This window comes from Lepisma saccharinum, chromosome 7 (assembly GCF_977018435.1).
Source record: "Lepisma saccharinum chromosome 7, izLepSacc3.1, whole genome shotgun sequence".
Classification (NCBI taxonomy): domain Eukaryota; kingdom Metazoa; phylum Arthropoda; class Insecta; order Zygentoma; family Lepismatidae; genus Lepisma; species Lepisma saccharinum.
The window spans coordinates 46,827,593-46,850,013 of record NC_139235.1 but is presented as its reverse complement, the minus strand read 5'-3'; the positions used below and the strand labels follow the sequence as shown (position 1 = coordinate 46,850,013).

Below are 22,421 nucleotides of genomic sequence, written 5' to 3'. Positions count from 1 at the left end.
TGTATAACAACAGGGAGAAAAATGCAATTTTCTTTGTTAGTTTTTACAAGTGGCAGACTATGGATTCTCAAACCTGAGTGTCTTCTGTGTTTTACCATTGTACGCCAAAGTCGCCTACGTCCCCAAACCATCCAAGTAACAAAACCCCATCTCCATACTCATGATTTCTCCAAAAAATGATTATGTAACTCCCGTCCGGTAACGCACGAAACGAAATTTTTAGGTTCACAGATGTGCAGAATTAGAAAAAGGAAAAGATAATTACAAACATTTTACTCCCATCTCTTATCGAAGGACAGTATCGATAAATCTCTCCCTATATTTAGTTTGAACTTTTGTTATTCGTCCAATTTCTTCATGGGCAACCCACGCACTACTTCACCAATTTGAAGACAGAGAATATTTGATTGTGATTACTCTTATTTATATTTGGAACTTTTGCATTTCTATCAACACTCGCACAATCGATAATTAAACGCACACTTTTGTTATGCACAGGGAAATCTCCATCAAGAAGGAGAACGATTGTCATGAATGCACAAAAACAAATAACACTTGTTGTGACCTTTGTAAATTATAGGATAAATTTGAACAAATTCAAATTTTGGATATTATGTTCATTATATTAATAACTTTGTATGAAAAGTTGAATAGACCAGTTATCAATAGATATTAGGATGTTACTCAAAAGGTTTTAAGGTTTTATCTTTACGAACGTATTTTATGCTACGAACCTAATGATTCAGAATAAAAACGAACGTGTTTCGCTTTGAAATAACACTTTCCTCAGTAAGCTGAACATTACTTTCACACTCAACATACATATAGAAAATCAATCACCATGAATAAACTATCAAAATAAAAATAAAATTATACTCGTCTTAATACAGATATCTCAACCAACTCTTAACTTAACCTCTTAACCTAATTTAGATCTAACATAACTCCGGATCCGATAGGCATCCCATTTTAAAGAGTTGTACTGTCACTCAGCTCTAGTACATGTTAGACATACGTTTTTCGAAAAATAATAATAGACCCGATTTTGAGGACGTTGTTACCAACATATCTTTTCCACCATTGTCAGTTGTTCTTTACTTAAATATAGTCTTGTAATTTGTACAGAGACTGGCATACAATTATATAATATTCTATTTCCGATTGTAACGTAAATTATAATTTAATCTATTGATGAAAATAAACGACAAACGAGACCAACCAACCAACCAATTGCACACCCACCCGCCACTCCAAACAACCAACCACTTGCCCACCCGCCCGCCATCACCATCCAACCAACCACTAACCCACCCACCCGCCACTCCAACCAACCAACACAGAGCCCTCCCACCTTCCGCACCCACCCACCAACCAACTGTAGAACAACCCGACCACCATCCACAAACAACCAGCGTTCGCTTGCTGGACGACTATTCAAATCACTAATATGTAATGTAACTTACAGGTGATATTACTTCGGAAAGCCACAGGCGCGGTGGTGCCCAAACCGATTAATAAACAAAACCCGAGCTCCATAACAATTGTGTCGCTTACAATATCTATGAATAAAAATGTAAACTCCTTAAACATTAAAATGCGCATATGACAACATGTCATAATTGGGTACCCTGCAGGGGCTCAATTCAACATTAAGATCTGAAATAATGTTGTATATCCGCACCATACATGACATTTAAGTTCATTTTGCATCACCTCAAATCACACAATTCATTTTTACACATAGTTCCGGTATTCACAAATATGAAGAGATATCTATCCTTACGGAATTATCAAACCATATTTACAAACATTGCATATATATATATATATATATATATATATATTTATATATATATATGATCACATACGAATATTTAAATTTCAGAATCAAGTAAGAATATATCCCTCCAAATCAAACTGAAGAATATTGCTCTTTGAAATGGTGTAACCTTTTTAGGTGGGTGCTCAATTAATTAGCAAAAAACTGTAAGAAGACGTGCAAAGAGGCCGTGAATGCGAATTATGCATACCCAACCTAATAGTTACAAAATGTTGTTGTTTGAGGTTAATGGAGCGTATTTTGTACGACCACCTCAGTCTCAAGCGAGAACCAAATTAAAGTAGTACAATGAGGCACGTTAAACAAACGACTTCTTCGTGCTGACGACAAAACTTGTCCCCCTTCCTCTTTCACTCTTAAGATCACCTGAACCTAAAATTAGAACGTAAATTTAGCCATGACTCCATATTCGAACAACCACGAGTTCATTTTTGTGCAATTTATAATCTAAGGTACAGTTCTTTTAGTATGGCAAACAAAGACGTACTACAAAATTAGTTTGCGACGCGAGGTCAATTTTTATTATATTAACCTCGCAACGGAGTATGGTTAATATTTCTTTTCATTCAAATAACAAATACATCCATGTAACTACAACAATTCTTTCTTAGATGAATTGGACAAATGTTCAAAAGTTGGATATTCACTCGTAACAATATAATAAATTAGTTGAACGAATAACACATGCATATAAACGTACAACGGGTACAAAATTACCGTTAAAAGTTACAACATCAATTCTTGGCTTGTAAGACCATAACTTTTCTTGGGAAAAATAACCCCCGATTCTTTTGATGCTCTTATTCTTTTCGTCGAAATACGTAAGGTGCTTACTCATTTACTCGAATGCCAACAAAAATAGCTTAATTGCATTTCCGTTTCTTTTTTTTTATTTAATCAAAGTCAGTGCTTGCCTTGCGAGAAAATGAATAGGACAAGATCATGTCATTACCAATTAGTACAACCACGACGACGCGATGCAAATAAGGGAGGAAACGACGATGAACTTCTCATTTGAGTTTTTTTTCTTTTCCGACATTTCGGCGAGATATCACAACTCGAGGTTAGTTGCCGAGTGACACGTTCATTTGTCGGAGAAAAAACACTTCACTGTTCACAGAGTTAATGCTTGCAAAAGTACATACCTCAAAACCAGACCAATGGGACTGCGTGGCTCATCGGAGACGGTTACTAGAGAACAGAACTGGACCTTCCAATAGTACTATCCACAATCATCCACGGTATCTTGTCCTGTCGTCTCTATGCTTCCTTCTCGTAATTGCCAAATTACGTCTTCTAAATTCGGGCTTCTATTTCCAACACGGGAGAAACGACGATCAAAACGGCCAATTGTCAAAACTGATCCACATGGTCGTATCCACTGCTTACTGTAATTTCTCCAAAAAAACCAACAGTAACATCCACGTATCGTTCGTAACTCAATTGCGAAAACAAGGGACAACTCCACGACGTGTTTGAATGAAAAAATGTGGTCCCCTTCTTCCGTAGATCATCGAAAGCCCAACTGAGGCATGTCTAGCGATACGAGTTGCACATCGCTCCCACCATTCGAGGTCGTGGCTTCCTGTCTTCCGTGCAACTGCTGAACACTGTTTTTTTCCTTTCGATCGAGGTCGCACAAAAGGAATTTGCACTGAGGGCCTCTAGCGGTCAATCGACCAACTAGTCGTCAAAAACAGACTGACGCACTGGCGTACCGAAGAATGAGGGGAAATGTGGGGCTTTTCCACGCAATAAATTAACGTAATACTTTTTTTTATTACAGTTTGCGGGGAAAAACGTCACAAACTCGCCCCTCTAGCACAAAACGAATCTCCCATGCAAGGCACTGAATCAATCAATATAGTATAAGCACCCGTAGCACCATAATTATAATGAACCCGTAACAAATAAATAGATATAAAAATATGAGAGCATTTCATGACCCCTTATTTTTGTGTTAGAGAACTCAATAAACATTGAAATAGATAAGCCAAATACCACACAAAGTCATGTTGCAAATTAAACACCATGAAAAATATTTCGCCCAAGAAACCTGTTACCTTGTATAAGTCAATAGCCAATATCATAATAAATATACGTAAAACATCCCATAAAAATGGAAAAATAGCAAATAGGATTAATTAATAATTACAATTAATGTGATGTTAAAAAAATGGACATGAATGAAGCGATTGCAATCTGAAATGAAATGAACAAGAAAATATGAAAACACTTAACGATTATAAGATATGAAAAATACATAACATTACTTTCCAAAATTACCCGTATACGCCATATAAAGAGTCTATAATATTCCTTGGTTGGTGCGTATGAATTATATTGCACTGAATAATATGATAACATACTTGGTTGCGTTGCACTTAGTTTTTTATTTTGTGCGGGGGAGGGGACTAACAATTGAGAAAGGCACTCGGGATGTACACTAATATGTAGAAGGATTCCAGAGAACACGTAAGACCACTATTTTTATACTTAGAGGATAGGGTGGCCATTCCAGTAGATGCCTCATTCCAGAATTCCGAGATGGTACGTAAATTTTGTAGGTTTCCTCGTAAACCATGAAAAATAAAGAAAACGACAAATTAGAAGGAAAAATAGAAGAAAAAATAGGAAAGAAAGGAGGAAACATAAAAGGAAGGGAATAGAAAAGGAAATAAGAGCATCAATTACAATTTGTTTTGTTTAAACAGCCAAATATAGACATATCCTCAAGAATATACCCCAAGTGAGATCAAAGTTACCAAATGAATTCAAAATGAGTTATGCAAATTATAATCCATCTTGAAATAAGCATGTTTTAACAAATGGTTATAAGTTAAACAGTGTTCCAACAATAAACATAAGGGAACACATTTACATAATGAAAGACACACATTATCAAAAATCCATAATAAAACCCTTACTATACTAAGATACACATAACAGTATTAATACGGACCAACATTCTTATTGCTAAATGAACCTGTCACTGCTCATAACTCAAGGGACCCGAGGATTGTGGTTGTTCGAAGAGGGACGACGTCGGCAGTGCTGTGAGGAGTGTCCAGTTCGTCGGCAAAAATTGCAGTATAGCGCTGGAAAATGACGATGTGGACGAGTATAAGTCTGTCCCCGTGTGGTGACATTAGGTGGTGGAAAGGGTACACATTGATTAACCTGGCCCAATTGTTGTTGAGTGTACGCTTTTTGCATTTCTAGCGGCGTAATAGATTGTGCCAATGCCACTAATTCATTCATAGACTGCGGACGAGTCTGGAATAAAAGGCAATTGGTGGAGGTGTTATTGAGATGTTGGAGAATAAAAGTTTCCAAAACGGCAGGATCCCATCCCAATTCCAAAGCCTCTGCCGAATCTCTGACGTCCGACACGTAAGTATGGAGCGTCTCTGTTTCTTTTTGAGGGCGTGTAACATGTGTATTTACCAAAACGGTATATAAGGACATCGGAACGGAATGGCGCCAAATATAAACTTTCATGTCCTGCCAGGACATCATCGAAGCCATGGCGGTCATCCAAAGAGTTTGCAAAACTCCCGCGGTACGGCGAGTAGCATTTTGCAGGAGCCAATGTAAAGGATATTGGTGGGATATCACTAAACGTTGTAAGGCCAACATAAATGTAAACAAGGCGGTATGACGTTGGCCATCACATATGACAAGGGCATCAATATGGGTATTTAAATTCCTCAACAGTATCTTATTTGAAATAGAAGTATCACTGCTATGGTGAGAAGACATAACCGAAATCGGGGATGTCGGGACCGTTACCGTCGCGGCGGATGTGGCCGGCGAAGGTGATGAAAAGGTTAAGGAGGCCGTAGAAGTTGTAGCCACATTTTCTGGAATTAAGGTTGCCTGGGAGGTAGCATTAACTGGATGTGAAGAATGAGGACCAGTTAAAGACGGAGGTGGTGGTATAACAAATGGGGAGGACTGCTGCTGTATATGTACCAATTCTCCAACACTACTAAATTCAGGTGGAGCCATGATAACAAAAGGTCAGTAATGTGTGTGTGTGTGTAAGGGGGGGGATCTGCTGTGGTGCTAACCAAATTGCCAAAATGAGGGGAAAAAAAATTTCCAAAATTAAGCCCGATAAATTCTTCCTTTTGCAAAAAATAAACAATAAGATAAGGTACTACCAAACGTCCGGGAAAGGGGAGAAAGAAAAAGGTTCTAATGGCGGGGGGGGAATTTTTTATTAAAAAAAGAAATGAATCCAAGTTTTTCTTACTTTTCTTTCTTTTAAGACGTAACGCGGAGAAAAAAAAATGGAAGTATGTAGAACCAGATCTGCTACCAAAACTTTGTAACCTTTTTAGGTGGGTGCTCAATTAATTAGCAAAAAACTGTAAGAAGACGTGCAAAGAGGCCGTGAATGCGAATTATGCATACCCAACCTAATAGTTACAAAATGTTGTTGTTTGAGGTTAATGGAGCGTATTTTGTACGACCACCTCAGTCTCAAGCGAGAACCAAATTAAAGTAGTACAATGAGGCACGTTAAACAAACGACTTCTTCGTGCTGACGACAAAACTTGTCCCCCTTCCTCTTTCACTCTTAAGATCACCTGAACCTAAAATTAGAACGTAAATTTAGCCATGACTCCATATTCGAACAACCACGAGTTCATTTTTGTGCAATTTATAATCTAAGGTACAGTTCTTTTAGTATGGCAAACAAAGACGTACTACAAAATTAGTTTGCGACGCGAGGTCAATTTTTATTATATTAACCTCGCAACGGAGTATGGTTAATATTTCTTTTCATTCAAATAACAAATACATCCATGTAACTACAACAATTCTTTCTTAGATGAATTGGACAAATGTTCAAAAGTTGGATATTCACTCGTAACAATATAATAAATTAGTTGAACGAATAACACAAGTAGTTAAGGGGGGGCCATAGCACGATAATCAATAATTATCGATTACCTTAATCGATTTCCAATAATCGATAAGTGATCAATACATTTTTTTTTGGTGGGGATCGATTTTTTTTTAAATTAGGTGTGGGTGGGGGTGTTTCCAAATAAGGAGTTGTATGTAAGGGTATGTGGGTGTTGTTAACCTAAGATAGTGATTGATTGATTGACAGGTGTCATATTTATTTATATTTTTTCCAAATAAGGAGTTGTATGTTAGGGTATGTGGGTGTTGTTAACCTAAGATAGTGATTGATAGGTGTTCCCAAATAAGGAGGGTTTGTGGGTGTCCTAATAATATAGTGATTGATTGATGTAAATGATATGTTTGTAGATTGTTGTATTGTTAAACCTTATTGTAGTTGTTAATATTATTGATAATAATATAGATTGATTGATCGATTGTTTCTATAGGTGATTGGTGACGTCATCGCTTGTACTGGGTGGGTGCATGATGTCTCTGGTTGTGTTGTCGTTGCTGATGTGTGCTTGGTGTGTGCGTGTTTGTGGTTTATATAGTAGCGGTGTGTTTGTGGGGGGTGAATGCGTGCGCATGCTCTGTGGGGGAGTGCAGGTGGTGTCGGCAGCTGTGTGGATAGAATATTTTTAGGCTGTGCGTGGGAGCGTCGACATCTGTGAGTATTGAATTTTTTACTCTGCGTGATATGTGGACGTGATGAAAGATAATACTCTGTGGGGGGTTCGTTGACATCTGGCGGATGTTCGTTTCGAATGTCTCTCTCTGTGGGGGTAGTTTTGGCGGTATGTGTCCAGTTCAAATATACATCTCTGTGGCGAGCGTCGACATCTGTGAGTATTGAATTTTTTGCTCTGCGTGATATGTGGACGTGATGAAATTGATCTCTCTGTGGGGGGTTCGTTGACATCTGGCGGATGTTCGGTTCGAATGTGTCTCTATGGGGGAGGGGTAGCTTTGGCGGCATGTGACCAGTTCAAATATACCTCTATGTGGCGAGGGTTGGCATCTGACCAGATCGAATTTTTTGCTCTGTGGGGGATCGCAGATGTGTGGATCAAATATATATCTCGTTGGGGGAGTGCAGGTGTTGTGGTTGTGACCAATGCGGTGTTTGTGTGGGGAGGAGTCTCCCACGACTTGTTGGTATAAATATGTTTGACATCGACGAGTTCGATGTGTCTGTCTCTGAGAGTGGAGAAGTTTTTTTCTGCTGCTGCTGCTGCTGCTGCTGCTGAGTCTGAGGTGTGTATACTGTCTGTCTTACGCATTACCGAAAGAGATTTGTGGTTTGTGATGTCGTTGTATCTGGGGACTGTAAAAAGTAATCGTTCAATTCACTGTCCATACTGTAAAGACGTTCAAGTGGTTGATTTCCCAGATTACGGGTATTCTCGTTACTACTGTGTGAATGTGAACTGTAGCGAGTATAGAATGTATGTGCTCCGTCGCGAAGGCAAGTTTTTGTTTATGCCTGGTGGGTTGCGTACGAGGTTGTCAGATGATTTTTTCTGTGTTTATTGCGGGGATTTTAGTTATAAAAGTACTCGTGATTGTACAGATTGTTTTGCCTTTGACGACGGACGTGAATGTAGATTCAAGAAGGAAGTTGTGTAACGCAGAGTATTTCTGTTTTCGTTGTAGGTTGTTGCGGCTTCATCGTTGTTGTCTAAGAGAGAGATGAATTGTGCGCGTCCGTGGATACGTTTCTGTGTAGATGTGGAGTCCGCTAGTATTGATGGGGAGTTATTAACGAGTGTAGAATGTAGGGAAGGGGATGTGGATATGATGTATGTCCCTCGTAGGACCACCCCAACAGCTCGTTGCAAGGTAGCTGTGAGTACTTCGTCAAAGAAAGGTGGCGGCGGCGGTGGGTATGAAATGTGTGAATCGTTTGTGTTACACAAATATCACCCGTCATATTTTCACTTTAGTTTTCTGACTAGGGATATGTCTGTGATCAGAGATTTGCAGACGAAGGGGGAGGAGTGTGGTCCTCTGTATATCTACGAAGCGAGCGCGATAGGTGAGAAGGGAAAATGTCTTTGTGAGGAGAGAGTAAATGTAAAGTTTGGTCGCCAGCTTTGGTGTATGGATGAATGTAATGTCCAGTATATTGTGGAGAAAGAGGTGCCAACGATGGGGGAAAGAGATGGTGTTGCAGTTCCGTTCGGAAATCGCGTTTACACTCTGGAAATGTTTCTTCAGGGTAAAATGGAGGGACATGGCGTTGCTAGATATGGTTCGTTTCAAAATATGTACATAGTAAACACGGCAAGGATGGATATGCTGACCGCTGCTGCGGAAACAGCAAATCTGGAAGCATCCTATGTTATGTCGAAAATGTTGGGATTTGCTAGTCTGTTCCACGGGCGCCTTACCGAGCAGCACACATTAGGGGATTTGCTATTGAATACCACACATCCGAACCGTAATCTGGTGAAGCCGATAGCAATGAATCCGGGGGAGGGTTTACCGCTGGACGAATTAATGTACAGTCTCTGGAGGGTGCGAAGACAGATACGTGCCGGAGAGAGACCGCAAAGAAAGAAAGTGCAACTAAGTGAAACATTGTCTAACTGGCTACAGGATCGTGACGAGGTCGACAGAGACAGCGACACAGCCGAGAACGAGTGCAGCGACGCCGGCGAGAGCTACAGTAGACGAAGAAGAAGACGAAGGAAGGACGAGTTGAAAGTGATAGCGGAAGTAGAAGGAGAGGACGCCCCGCTGCTAGCATCAGAATTGTTCAACGAGTAATACAAGATGGTGAGTACAAATAAATAATAACACTTATATGTCGTTAGTAAAAAATAAAATAAATAAAAAAAGTACTTACGGGGAGGTTCTGTTTGAAGAAGTAAGCGTGTAGATGAAAAGAAGGGGAAATGAAGGATAGAGGGAGAAGGTAGGAAGAAGGTAGGAAGAAGGTATAGGTTACTACTGTTGGGGGTAGTAAGGTAGTAGGTCATCAAAATCAGGGACTAGGAGACCGTCAACGGGTTGAAATACGGCCTCCTCTTCCTCCGCCAAGCTGTCCGGGGGTGAGGGGTTGTTTCTAGGAGGTGGAGGGGAGTAGTTGTAGGACGGGTTGGGGGAAGGGGGTGTCGGTGCATGCGGGTGAGGTGTGGGAGGTCTATACTGCCGTCGTTGGGGTTCTTGGGGTTCTAAACGGCAGCCCATGAATAGGTTGACGTCACCCTGAACCAAAGGGTGATCGGGTGGGACGTAATACACGTTCCCCTCCCTTTCTACAACGCATCTGGTCCTCCGTACGACCCGCCCTCCTACTTCAACCTTTTCTATTTCTAGAATTTCCCGGGTGATAATCTGTAAAAAATATAGGTAAATGTAGTAAAAAAGAAGTAGGAAATATGTTTTGTATTTACAAGTGTGTATTGTTTTCTTTGCAGACATCGCCACCAGTTTTGTTTCCCGGGGACTACTGTCTACCATGCAAAAGAATCCACGTGATGGGAGAAAGGTGTGGTGAGAATGAGATTGACGAGTCTGCGTACTATTTGGAAGCTCTGACAAGGAAAGAAGGAGGGATCGAGAACCTGATCCTAGCATTGGAGACAAAAGCCCAATCAATCGAGAATGATATTCAAGGACTTGTGGCCCTGTACCAGGCTATGCAGTTACTACAGAAGTCGTGTCCCAAAATAGAAATGTTTTTTGCAAGAGTTGTGAACGAGGAACCTATAAGGTCCTACTATACAATGCGAAGTGCGTATGATTTGTATAAACTATTCAAGAAGCAGAACTTCGCGGGAGCAGATAAGTCTCTCACCGCTAAATACAGAATGTAGTTATTCTCTAAGGATATTCAGAACTGGTGGCCCTGCCCCCCAAAATAGAAGTGTTTTTTTTTTGTTTTTGTTTGCTGAACCCATAAGGTCCTACTACACTATTACAGAATGTAGCAAATCGAGAGAGGGGGACTATAAAGTCGTGCCCCCAAATAGAAGTGTTTTATTTCTTTTCATTTTCTTGCAAGTGTGTGTGTGTGTGTGTGGAGAACCCATAAGGTCCTACTACACTAAGTGAAGTGCGTATGATATGTATAAGTACCGTAGAATGTAGAACGTGTGTGCAAAACTAAATAAAGAAAAGATTTTTCCCTGAACGCTGTGCGTGTTTGTTTGTTTACCTCAAACTAGAGTTTGAATAGCTGTGTATATGTACACTATTTTGTTTGGTGAGAAAATTCGCACTGAGTCTATCCATGCTGAGATTCGAATCTATGTCGTTCCCCCCGGCTGGCGTGTGCTAACCACTTCGCCACAAGGGTCGGCAAAACTAACTTATGCGTGTGTAAAGAGAAGATTCGAATCCAGGTCGTTTTCCCCCTCTTGCGTATGCTAACCACTTCGCCACAGGGGTCGGCGGCAAAACTAACTTATGCTTGTGTAAGGAGGAGAAGATTCGAATCCAGGTCGTTCCTCCCGGCCGGCATGTGCTAACCACTCCGCCACAAGGTTCGGCAAAACTAACGTATTTGTACTGAGGCGTCCGACTCTAACCACTTCGCCATAAGGGTCGGCGCTAACACAAGTGTGTATATATATATGCTACGAGTGTCGAACCAAGGATGAGAGAGATAGAGAAAAAAAGAGAGAGGAATGGTACTTACGAGGGAAACCACATCGGGCGAATGTTGATGCTGCATCTTGATAATAGTAAAACTTTTCACGCACACGTTTTAAAAGTACAAATGAGGCAAAGAATAGCGTATGCCGTCCTTTTATGCATTTAAAGATCTCTGCAAGAGGTTCATTTATCGTGGAGGGCATCTCCCCCAAATCGGCAACCGGCAGCAGGAACGTGTGGGGTGAGCAAAAACAATTCGCACGTGTGGCGAAAACCCGACAGTGTTGCAGCCCTAGGTAAAGAACACCAGATGTAGTTTTTCCCTCCGCGCGGGAGAAATGACTTTCAGCGGCGGCGGTGTCGATGAGTAGGCCAGCTGTCGCTCGGGAGGAGTGGGGGGAGCGACAGCGCTGCTGCCCGCCAGATGTCGTGTTTTTCCTCTCCTTCGAGTCACTTCGCTCTTTCGCAAAGCAAGTCGGTGGGTCGACCACCTCGTGGGTGTGTAGTGGTTAGCGCAGAGAGTCCGACCTGGTAGGAAAGAGAGAGAGAGAGAGAGAGAGAGAGGGGGAGAGAGAGGCGTCGGAGCCATATCTCTCGCTCTTTCTTCTCTCCAGTCGACCTAGTCTACTATGCTACGGCTAGGAGAGAAAGAGAGAGAGAGAGAGAGAGAGGCGTCTGAGCCATCTCTCTCGCTCTTTCTTCTCTCCAGTCGACCTAGTCTACTATGCTACGGCTAGGAGAGAGAGAGAGAGAGAGAATCACGCAAAGTGGCGTCCAATGGCGCCTTTGGCGCCATTGGACGGCCTTTGGCCGCCGCGCGCGCAGGGGTACGCCTCGCTTTCGCTCTCTCCGTGCTTCTGGAAGGGATGCGTTGAAATGAAACACAACGGATATATGTGAACAAATCATTTTAATTGACACACAAAAGCATACAAAATAAGAAATCATCATTAGCAGCAGCAGCAGCAGTATTCGTAGTAGTAGTGGTAGTAGGCACGTTCTGCATCACCATCGACATAAGTAGTTAAGGGGTGCCACAAGTAGTAGTAGTAGTGGTAGAAGGCATGTTCTGCATCACCATCGACATAAGTAGTTAAGGGGTGTCCATGTCGTCAGTAGTAGTAGGTGTTGGCAGGTTCTGTCACTGCGCATGCCAGCGTCGGAAGTAAGCCTTCATGATGGGATGATACAGCTCCAGAAATTCTTCCCATTGTGCGGCACTCATCACAACGCTTCCGTGCTCGTCCTGGAGGATCACCACAAAGTCACTCATGCAGTCTTTGACGATCACTCGGAACGTGGAGGTGATGACGAACTTGACGCTTCTGCGACGAGAACAATCCAGATGACGTTCGTGGAAAAGATGCAATATCGGTGACAGAGTCTTCACGAGCTCGATGTACTTGTCCGTGTCGAGGATCACCGTGGACTCATCCTTGCGGAAGACGACCGAAGTGGAATCCTGTTTGTCCACCACGGACACTTCCAGGCTCTCGTCAACGGCGAAAACGACCTTCTCCATGCTGCTGCAGTCACACACTGGGCGACGAACTTCTAGATTTCACTATATTTATGGTTTCTCCAGCTGCGCACGCACGATGCGCAGAAGGTCGTTGTGGAAACGTTGAAGTATGGAGCGACGTGGAGGGGGAGGGGGAAGTACCCTGGTTAGCTTGTCGTCCTCGGCGTGCCGTTGCACGCAAGCTGAGACATGTTCGTGGAGATGCTCGTAGAAGGTCATGTATGCCGACAGAAGTCGTCTGATGCTCAGATAACGGTAGAATTCAGCTTCGTTCCAGTGGATCTTCCTATCACCCACGATCAGCATGAGATGGTGTTTGGAGAACAACGTCATGGTACCGATGGCCATACACTTGTCCTGCTGATCTGCAACCTCGCCTTCTTCTTCTTCTTCACCGGCGGCGATGTCCGGTTTCAGGTCGAAGCTGTACCTCTCGCCCGTCTTGAAGTATCGCGCCATAGGGGTAGGATCGAGCGCTAGGAATTTTCGGAACACGTTCCACTCGACGGCGATGTCCAGATGGTGAGATCGAAGGAACACGCAAGGAACACATCCTGCTTCCCTGCCGCCGCCGCCGCCGAAAACACGTCGATACCCGATCAGGATGCATTTGGTGTGCGACGGACTGAGATACTCGATGCTGGGTAGGAGGAACAGACCGTCTCCACCGTCGGAACGTACTCTGCTGCTCTTTTTGGTCCCTTGGATGTAGGCGAAATCGTTGTCTTCTTCTTCTGGTGCTCTCCCCCGGCTGTCGCCGCTCTCCGCTGTCAGCATCGCTGAACCTTTTCTTCGCACTTCCGTCTCCGACATCCTCCCTCTCCGCTCGACTCTCTGCCACATCCACGTCTCGCTCTCTGTACTTATGTGACTGCCGCTCCCGCCGCCAGCGCCGCCGCCGCCGCCGCCGCCACGTCATCGATGGGGTTGCGTCACCAGACTCACTGCTCGACGACGACGACATCTGCTGCTACTGAAACAACAAGGAGGGGGAGGGTGAGACAGATCTGTTTTTGTTACCAATCGTTGTTCATGATGATACGTCTGTCTTTTGTAATTTCCACCAATGCGTCGCGGAGCAGGTACTCGATTCTAGGAGGGTGGGAACGTGATGTGCTTTGGAAATCGTTGTCTTTTTCTTCTGGTGCTTTCCCGCTCTCTACCACAGCCACCTTCTGCTCCATCATAGCTGAACCTCTTCCTCTTCTTCGCACGTCCGTCTCCGACATCCTCCGCTCGACTCTCTGCCAAATCCACGTCTAGCTCTCTGTACTTATGGAACTCGCCGTTCGACGTCATTTCCTGCTGCAACAACAACGAGGAGGAGGAGGGGCGTGTTTGTGGCTGTTGTACCGTGGGCGGCAAATCTGGTTGCAACGTGTCTGCAGTGGCGACGCTCTGCAGGGTGATCGGAAATAGCGGTTAAACAGGCGCACTACTTCCCGATCATTTTGCGTGAAACAATCGGTGAAATGCGAGTAAAACGGATATTCCGACGTTGACAGACATGCATGATGCAGGTACACGCAACAGTATTGTCCGCACACTGTGCTGAGGAAGCCCTGCAGCTGTCGAGAGTTGCTCCCCCACCGGATGCAATTGCGGTCCAAAAAGCGACGAAAGGAGGGTCGGATAGGTTCGATCCCGTACGAATCAAAGTACCGTCCGTAACCCTGAGCGTCCACGTGTATGGCGACCCAATGTTGACCCTCTTTGCCGTATGGGTCGGTGTTGGCAACGAACACTGCAGGTTTCTTCACGACGACGACGTCGGCCAACATGTCGCTCGGGTACACCCCTTGGAATGCAACCCGGGTTACGTGGTTTCCAGCGAGGGCATCATGGATCTGGGTCGTGTTCATCGTCCAAATAGTTCACATGTGGGTAGTGAACACTGTTTTATAATTCTTCTTCTTCTCAGCGATCTTTGGTGGACTACCCGTCGTGGTTAAAGATGACACGTCTGTCTTTTGTAATTTCCACCGATGCGTCGTAGAGCAGGTAGATCAGACACGTCATCGCCCTGCTGAGAGGGTTCTTGAATCGTGCCTCGATGCGGAGTTCACCCTTTTCCGGAAGACTTCTACAGTTGTTGTCGTCGGCGAGATCCGGTGTCAGTAGGTAACACAGCATAAAGTAACCGTTTGCAAACATCTCCCTGGTGATCATATGACCTTTGTCGGAGTGATGGATGTTCGTCCCAGTGAAGAGTGTCTCGTAGCCTCGGGTGATCGCTCCACGCTCGAAATCCATTTCCAACGGTGCAGTCTGAACGAGCTGTTCTCTGACGTAGAGTGCAAAGTAGTTGAGGGACTCCGGCGTCAGGTGGAACGGGTTCGTGTTGGGAGTCCCCACGAACGCGTTGTTGGGCACCATTGTGAAGAGCAGGAAGGTCGGTATCGTTCCGTTGGTGATGTTGTTCAATGTCAGCGACTTTCCGCCCGAAGGAACAGTGAAGGTTTTCAGCTCCGAACGCTTGAAGAAGTATTTTGCGTTGCTCTTCTGTAACGCCATGCTGTGCGCCACCAGGAACGATGGGCTGATCGTGAAGTGGTTCACGTAGAGAGCTGCTTTCAGGATCTGGATTGTCACCGGCGAGGTCGCACCTTCTCCCCAAATGTAGAATTCATTCTTCGCCTTGGTCAGCACCACCTTCATGTCCACGTCATTCAGAAGGTACCGCTCCTGATTGAAAAAGTCCACGTTGAGTCTCGAAATCAGTTCCACCTCATTCTGGATTTCGCTCGTGTCGGCATCGTTGGCGCTCCCACCTTGGAACAATTCCCAACGCTTCTTGAATCCTTCGTTGGTGGCCGTGTTGGGTTCGTTATTTGTGTCCAGGTAGAAACCACTCGACGTAAGGTGAGTGTGCAGAGCATCCTTTCCAAAGTTGACCACGTTGGTGAGATACGACTTATAGGGGTAATTGGTGCTAGAACCTGTCACCAACGTGTTGTTCAGGTAGACGCTAATTTGACTGAAGAGCGAGTGTTCCACATTGTTCACCACACCCCACTTCTTTGTTTCGGCTGCGTTGTATGTCAACAACGTTCCATCCGGTTTAGTCATCCGACACGTAACACCAAGACGTGTTGTTGGCAACCATCTGTAGGAATTGCTTGGTCCCTTGCTGAGAAACTGATAAACGGTCGCATTGTCCATCGACGAGATGGGGTGACATATTTCCTGGAAGTTCCCTGTAATCGCCGTCTGGAGACATGGTTCCTCGAATATATCCATTTCCGGTAACATTCCCTCCATGGTCATTACGCTCGCTCGCGAGATCCACGTCGGGTAGCACAAACCCTTCGACTGGAATCTTCGTCTTGGTTTCAGTGCCTTTATAACGTTCTAGTCTCTCTCTATACTAGGGTGCGGAGAATAGGTCCGTGAAGGTTCTTCGGTTGTGGCCGCGACGACGTCGGTGCACTACGGTGGCTGTCCTTCGCTTCCTCGTCGTTGATGTCTTCCTTTTTGTGTTGCGTGCTGCTCTTCTTCTTCTTGGTCCGACCAACCTCGTCGTCGTCGTCGTCTTTCGTGCTCGTTTGCGTGGTCTGTTCAACCGCCTTCGTTTGATGCCCGAACCTGTCATCTGCTTCACTTTCGCCTCAGCCTTGTTCTGTAGATTTGTCCTGGACTCGTGCAGACGCTTCCGTACAATGTCGCGGACTGGTCCTTGCGACGTGGCGACATCTCCTAATATATTTGCTCCGGTCCGCAACGCTTCCTTACCCAACGCTTTAGCACCAGACACCACCAGCGGTTTCACCGTGCGGAACAACCAGGGGAAAAAAGAACCTAATATGCCGTGTCCACGTTGGTACCTTCTTCCCTGGTAGTACGGACCCACACCGCGACCGGTTTGAGCCTGGAAGGTATAGTAATCGACGATCGAATTGGTCATCGTGACGGACTTTCTCCGAATGTCCATCTCTACTAACGTCTCGATCTTTTAAGGATCTCTCTGCTGCCGCCTTTGTCGAAAGTGTAGCACCGCTAGGGATGGTATGTTGTTGGCGTGAAAAGGTAAGGGTTCGTTTTTATCGTTCCGGAACTCGATGTCGATGGTTTCGAAGGTGTATTTGTCGAGCGGGTGATAGTACACTCTGTCAAACTTGTGATGTGCCACGGTGCGGTTACCCAACATCGAAAAATCCTGGGAAATCACTCGCAACAGGCGGGACCTGACGTCGCCGGTGAATTGGTGCTCGATAATGTCGCAATACACAAAGACCAGCTGGCTGTTGAATGGTGTGACCGTGGGTGGGACACCGTGAAAGACGGATCTACCATCTTGATCCACCTTGTCGAGGTTGTATCTCAGGGCACTCGCGGTATTGATCATGTCGTTCTTTGTACCTTCCGCATCCCCCTTGTCCGGGAGGAGATTGTGAATGTTGGCCAACAGTTCGGTCGGGGAGGTGTACAGTTGCGGCGGTAGTTCCAGGATTTGATCGTGAAGACCGATCTTGATTGTGTTTCTTGTGGAGAGTACCTTCACGTTGTACGGGTAATTGTAAGACTTTCCACCTCCGCCGCCGCCGCCGTCGCCACTTTCATTCATCTTCCTTTTCTTGTGATCCGGTGGAGGCACGCGTATCACGTTAGGGTCATCTTCCTTGGTCTTCTTCTCCTCACCACCACCACCACCACCACTATCATCTAATTTTCGTGACACTGATCCACGTCCTACGTTCGAGTCTTCCTCCTCTTCCTCCTCAGGGGTGGGTATCAGCGTTTCTCCTGGAATCGGTAACGTCATGCCATAGTAGAGGTCGGCGTCATCTCTCTTTTCTCGTTCTCCACGCAATTTTTTTCTTCTCCTTTCGTCATCCTCTTGGTCTTTGTGCACACCTTTCCCGAAGATTGCCTCTATGTTGCTGATGAAATCGTCGATGTAGGAGCGCATCTTCTCGCGAGGTTCGTGTTTCAGCGCATCGAACATCATCATCGTGAACTCCGCCACGTGGTCGTACTGCATGACAGGGAACTTCAAGAGTAGAGTCTCGTCCAAACGAACTACGTTGTCGAAATACAACGGGTAGAGAACCTCGGACAGACCCACTTCCCACCCCGGACCCAACTCTACGGGTTCCGGTAGTTTGGTCGTGTACCGGGCGATAGTGTTTCCGGGAAAATAATCCATTGAACTGTTGGACGGTAGGAACATCATAAATTCGTCGGACTCCATGGTTCTTGTTCTACCTCGTTCGCCGAATGTCCTCTTCGCCAACCCAGGAGGAAAATGACATGGGGTAGCCGAGCCACTTGACTTTATATTCGCGTTTCCCGTTACGAGTGCGACGTTGAAGGATCCGTTCGATACGATACTCTTTGTCTTCGGGAACGATGATCTTCTGTAGTTCCTCAGCGTAAAAGGAACCCTCCAACAAGTTTCCCTGTAGGTCCTCGACCAGATACACCGGTACAGGGTGGTGTTGTATCGTTCGGTGAACCTTGAAGTGTTCACGCGACCAATTCGGTACGTACCCCTTTTCGAAGGGGAGTTTCAACTTGCTCACGCGAACCATATCGCCCACTCGGAGATTTGTATTTGTTTTTGTAGGTTGCTGCATACCTCTCTCTCCCTTCGTCAGGTTTTTCCACACCGTGTATATGTTACCTTCGTTCACATCCGCCGGCTTCATGCCTACACTTCTGTGGTACGAGTGGTTGTACCCTTCCACGAGTTTCGGAAGAACGTCGGTGTACTTGTATGTACCGCGAGCTGTGAAGTACTTCCACATTCGAGTCTTTAACGTTCTGTTAAATCGCTCCACTACGCTCGCTTTCATGTCCGTGTTTCTGGGTATCCGATGTTCTATCCCTTTCTCTTTCAGCAGTTTCTGGAAATGCGTGTTTTTAAATTCGGAACCTGCATCCGTCTGTAGAACCAAAGGTTTACGACCCCTCTCCTTCCGCAGTATGGCGGCGAACCCTCGTGTCACCTCCGGACCTGTTTTGTTTTTCAACGCCACGGCGGACGCGCGTTTTGAAAACACATCGATCACAGTCAACAGGTACCTCCAACCACGATTGTACCTTTGAAGGTTTTGCATGTCGTTGAGATCCGCCTCCCATAGGTCGTCCATGTTTGTCACGTTGTACCTACTTCTGGGGTAATGGATGCGTTTCGGTCGGTGCACGGTGTACGTATCCTGTTGTTGGAGCCACTCCCGCACCTTCTTCTTCGGGATCCGTCTCCCTGTCGCCTCCCAGAGTTTCTCCGTCGTCGTGAAGGACTCCCCCTTCTCGGGAGCGTAGTAGACGTCGTGAAGCGTCTTGTTCACATCCTCAGCGGCTCCCATGCTACGTGTTTCGACCAAGGTCTCTTCGTTCCCACGGGTCGTCTTCGTAGTCGAAGTTTGATAGGTGTTCTCTCTTCTCTTTTCTTCTTCTTAACTCTCCGTTTCTCCTCCTCTTCTTCTTCTTCCGTCGATTCAAACTCCTCCTCCCCCGCTTTCGGCCACGACCACCGTTCCGTCTGTGCGAATGGAAACTGTCTCGGTGGCGTCTCGAACTTTTTATCTTCTTCTCGTTTCACCTTTGCTGGCGTCGCGTTCTCTCCACCAGCATCACCTTCCACCACAACAGGTATGCTCACCGGTACCTCCCCTCTCCGAATCACCCGCAGATACTTGTCCAAGGTCTGTCGATACAGTGACCACTTTTGGTGATCGTCCATGATTTTAGAGCGAAGGATTTTTTGCATCTCCTGGTCGAGATCCGACAGTTGCGCATTCAGGTCGTTGCCTTTTAACTTATCGAACTGATCCGGGGTCATCATGATCAGTTTTCTGTACTGTGTCGACGACGCCATGTCTCTCTTACCGATTCAGGAGTGTTCCCAGCAGACCGCTAATCACGCTGCCCAACAGCACAGGAAGGAACCCTCCTTTTTGCACAAGAAGACGTTTTCGATACCGCAGCGGCACCTTATTGCTGGCGAGTTTCCGCAACACGTTTTTGTTCTGTCTCAACTTGCGCTTGACCACCTTCGTAACGGGTACGTTCTTGTTCAACACGTTCAGGCAACACTCGGACAGGGCGTTCACCAGTTTCGGATCCGCCTCCTTGAGGATGGCCTTGCGAATCCGCGGGTTCGACGTTCGGAGAGTATGTAAAAGCGCTTTATTGGAGCGTATATATTTGCTCATCTCGGTCGTACGACAGGCATCGATCGGGGTCGGGAACGTGAACCGCACAGTACCTGTATCTTTCTGGAAACAGCTCCGAACGTATACGTAGAGGCTCCGGTGTGTCCTGCGTGAAGTCCAGGAAACAATAACTGTATGGTTGTCGGGTGATATCGTTAAATACCTTTTCGAAGCATCGCCACTTGGAAGGGTATATTTGTCGCGCCAACGTCGACACCTGCAGATGGTCCCTCGGGTTCTTGAAGATCACCATGTAGTTAGCGTTTAGGGCGATATCTCGCGATTGGGAACCTTTAGGAAATAAATTCTGAGTCAAAAGAATGACGCTGATTCGGTCGTGATGAGACATTTTGGTGAACAGGTCGGACACCTCGTGCGCGTTGTAGGCGTCGTTCATAAGGTCGTCCAGGATCACCAGACATGGAGGGTTGGACCTCAAATCGTCGTAATTCGGCATACCGTTATGTTGTTCCACCCCTTCCGCTTTGGGAGGTGCGAAGTTTGATCCCGTGCACCACACAATCCTCTTGAATCCTCCTCCATCGATATGTTCACCTCTATTTCGCAACAGGTTCAACACAAAAGTCGACTTGCCGCAACCACTAGGACCAGCCACGATGCATCGGAACGGTTGTTTCCATTGGAGAACCATCGCAACGACTGTGTCTTTCACCGCATTTCCATCGTTTTTCTATTCCTCCTCCTCATCCTCCTGGACGCTACGGTAGCCGTATGGTAGGGTGTCCAACGTGGAATCTCTTATCCGTCGTTTTGTATTCACCACCTGATATGTTTTTTCCTGAGGTTCTGTCACTAGCACGAAACGTCGTTTTCTCGCAATCCGTCTGGGGTATTGGATGACCATCTTCTTTTTCTCGTTCATGTGCAGCACAAAATCTTTCACCACATCAAAGTTCAATTTCGAACTCGCGGCGTGGTCCAACGTGATACCCTTCATTTTTACCACGTGGAACTCCTTTCCCTTTGTTGGGGACCACACCTTCAGAGCGTAATTCTTCGGACCGCCGGACACAAACTCCCTAATGTAGGCACCATCGCCGAATTCCGACATTTCGTCCGTCAAATCTCCCAGGTGGTCGCCCAACCGTAGTTTCCCGCGTGATCGTCTGGTCTCGCGAAATATCACGCTGTCCGTGTCGCAGTACAATATATCCTCCCCCACAGCGTCCAACAGTTTGTACAGACGGATCCTGGCGAAGGTTGTCGTGTACGCACCTATTGCGACGTTTACTTTGCTGTTTTGAGGTGCACACTCGTTCAGGTAGTCCCAACTAACAATCACCGTGTCATCGTTGACAAACAACACCTGCTTCACGTTGACACCGGGTTCCGTCAACTTTTCAAAGATATCCCGGGGTTCTCGTATGATCGACGTCTGTGGTTTGTTACTGTTCTGCGCAAATTTACCCCAAAGCGAGTTCAGGCACAACTTTGCAACAGCACGCAGTCCTGGATTCTTGTCGATACGCTCCTTACGTAATTCGATCCCTTCGTGCTCTTTGTAGGTACCAATATACTCCTCCTTCTTCTCATCGTCCGTGCACCACGCTGGCCAACCACTACTCTCCTGTTTGATTTGTAGAAACGTGTTCACGTACTGAGCGAACAAACCCCCCTCACCTGTCGTCGGGTCGTAGACGCTCACCTCGTACCTCCACACTTCGTACACATCCTGAATCTTGTAGCCCTTCTCGACGGCGAGGCGAACTTCATCCAGCACCCACGTTCCCGTGATTGCTCTCTCCGCATCCGTGTGGTCGCACTCTCCTTCTTGTCGGAGCCCCGTTGCGCAACTCCAACACAACGGAAACAACAGTTTCCCTCCCGTCTTCATAGGCAGCACGGGAATGTATAGGTCTCGCGGCGGAAGCACTCGGAGTTTGGCTATGCCGTCCATTTCCAATACCTCCTCTGGTGTCGGTGCTGATGCACCAAACAGAACCTCTGGGTGTCCCACGGGTGCCTTGGCGAACTTATTCACGGTCGGGTACAGCGATGTGATGTCGTAGTAGCGTATTTTCTCCTCCTCGCCGGCGCCAACCACTCCTCGCATTTTAAACACCTCCACCCATCCCTCGCCACCAGCGGAGAACTCCGAAAAAACGGGTGTTCTTCCAGTTCGCGGCTGAGGTCTGGTCGGTCCCACAGGATCCCGCGGAACGTGCACTCCCACATTTCCACCACAGTATAACCCAATAGGCGAAAGTTCGATGTCACCCTTTGCGTTCGCTCGTATCGAGCACCCATCGTATCCGTCGGGTCGGATTGGATATTCTTCGACACGGGTCTCGATCGCTCCTTATAGCAGGATGGACATCCGTGAAAATAGCACCCGTGGAACTGGTAGATGGTCCTTGTG

The 22,421-nt window shown here is 46.0% G+C and overlaps 3 protein-coding genes across 3 annotated transcripts; 1 reads left to right on the top strand and 2 right to left on the bottom strand.

Annotated features, from left to right (window-relative positions):
- Nucleotides 1-9,205: 9,205 nt before the first annotated feature.
- On the top strand, nt 9,206-10,318 carry LOC145990220 (uncharacterized). Its single transcript, XM_083125894.1, has 2 exons — nt 9,206-9,538; nt 10,183-10,318. Exon 1 carries the CDS (start codon nt 9,224-9,226, stop codon nt 9,527-9,529), a length of 306 nt encoding a protein of 101 aa, XP_082982020.1. The 5' UTR covers nt 9,206-9,223; the 3' UTR covers nt 9,530-9,538; nt 10,183-10,318.
- Nucleotides 10,319-14,819: 4,501 nt separating this feature from the next.
- Nucleotides 14,820-16,145, bottom strand: LOC145990457 (uncharacterized protein F54H12.2-like). The gene has a single exon (XM_083126150.1). It carries the CDS (start codon nt 16,143-16,145, stop codon nt 14,820-14,822), a length of 1,326 nt encoding a protein of 441 aa, XP_082982276.1.
- A 4,587-nt stretch (nt 16,146-20,732) lies between these two features.
- On the bottom strand, nt 20,733-21,959 carry LOC145990456 (uncharacterized). Its single transcript, XM_083126148.1, has one exon. The coding sequence runs from the start codon at nt 21,957-21,959 to the stop codon at nt 20,733-20,735; it is 1,227 nt and encodes a 408-aa protein (XP_082982274.1).
- Nucleotides 21,960-22,421: the final 462 nt, after the last annotated feature.

What these genes read in the sequence shown, in the direction of transcription:
- LOC145990220 (XM_083125894.1), top strand. Translation starts at nt 9,224, where the DNA reads ATGAATCCGGGGGAGGGTTTACCGCTGGACGAATTAATGTACAGTCTC.
- LOC145990457 (XM_083126150.1), bottom strand. Translation starts at nt 16,145, where the DNA reads ATGGAGGGAATGTTACCGGAAATGGATATATTCGAGGAACCATGTCTC.
- LOC145990456 (XM_083126148.1), bottom strand. Translation starts at nt 21,959, where the DNA reads ATGGACGGCATAGCCAAACTCCGAGTGCTTCCGCCGCGAGACCTATAC.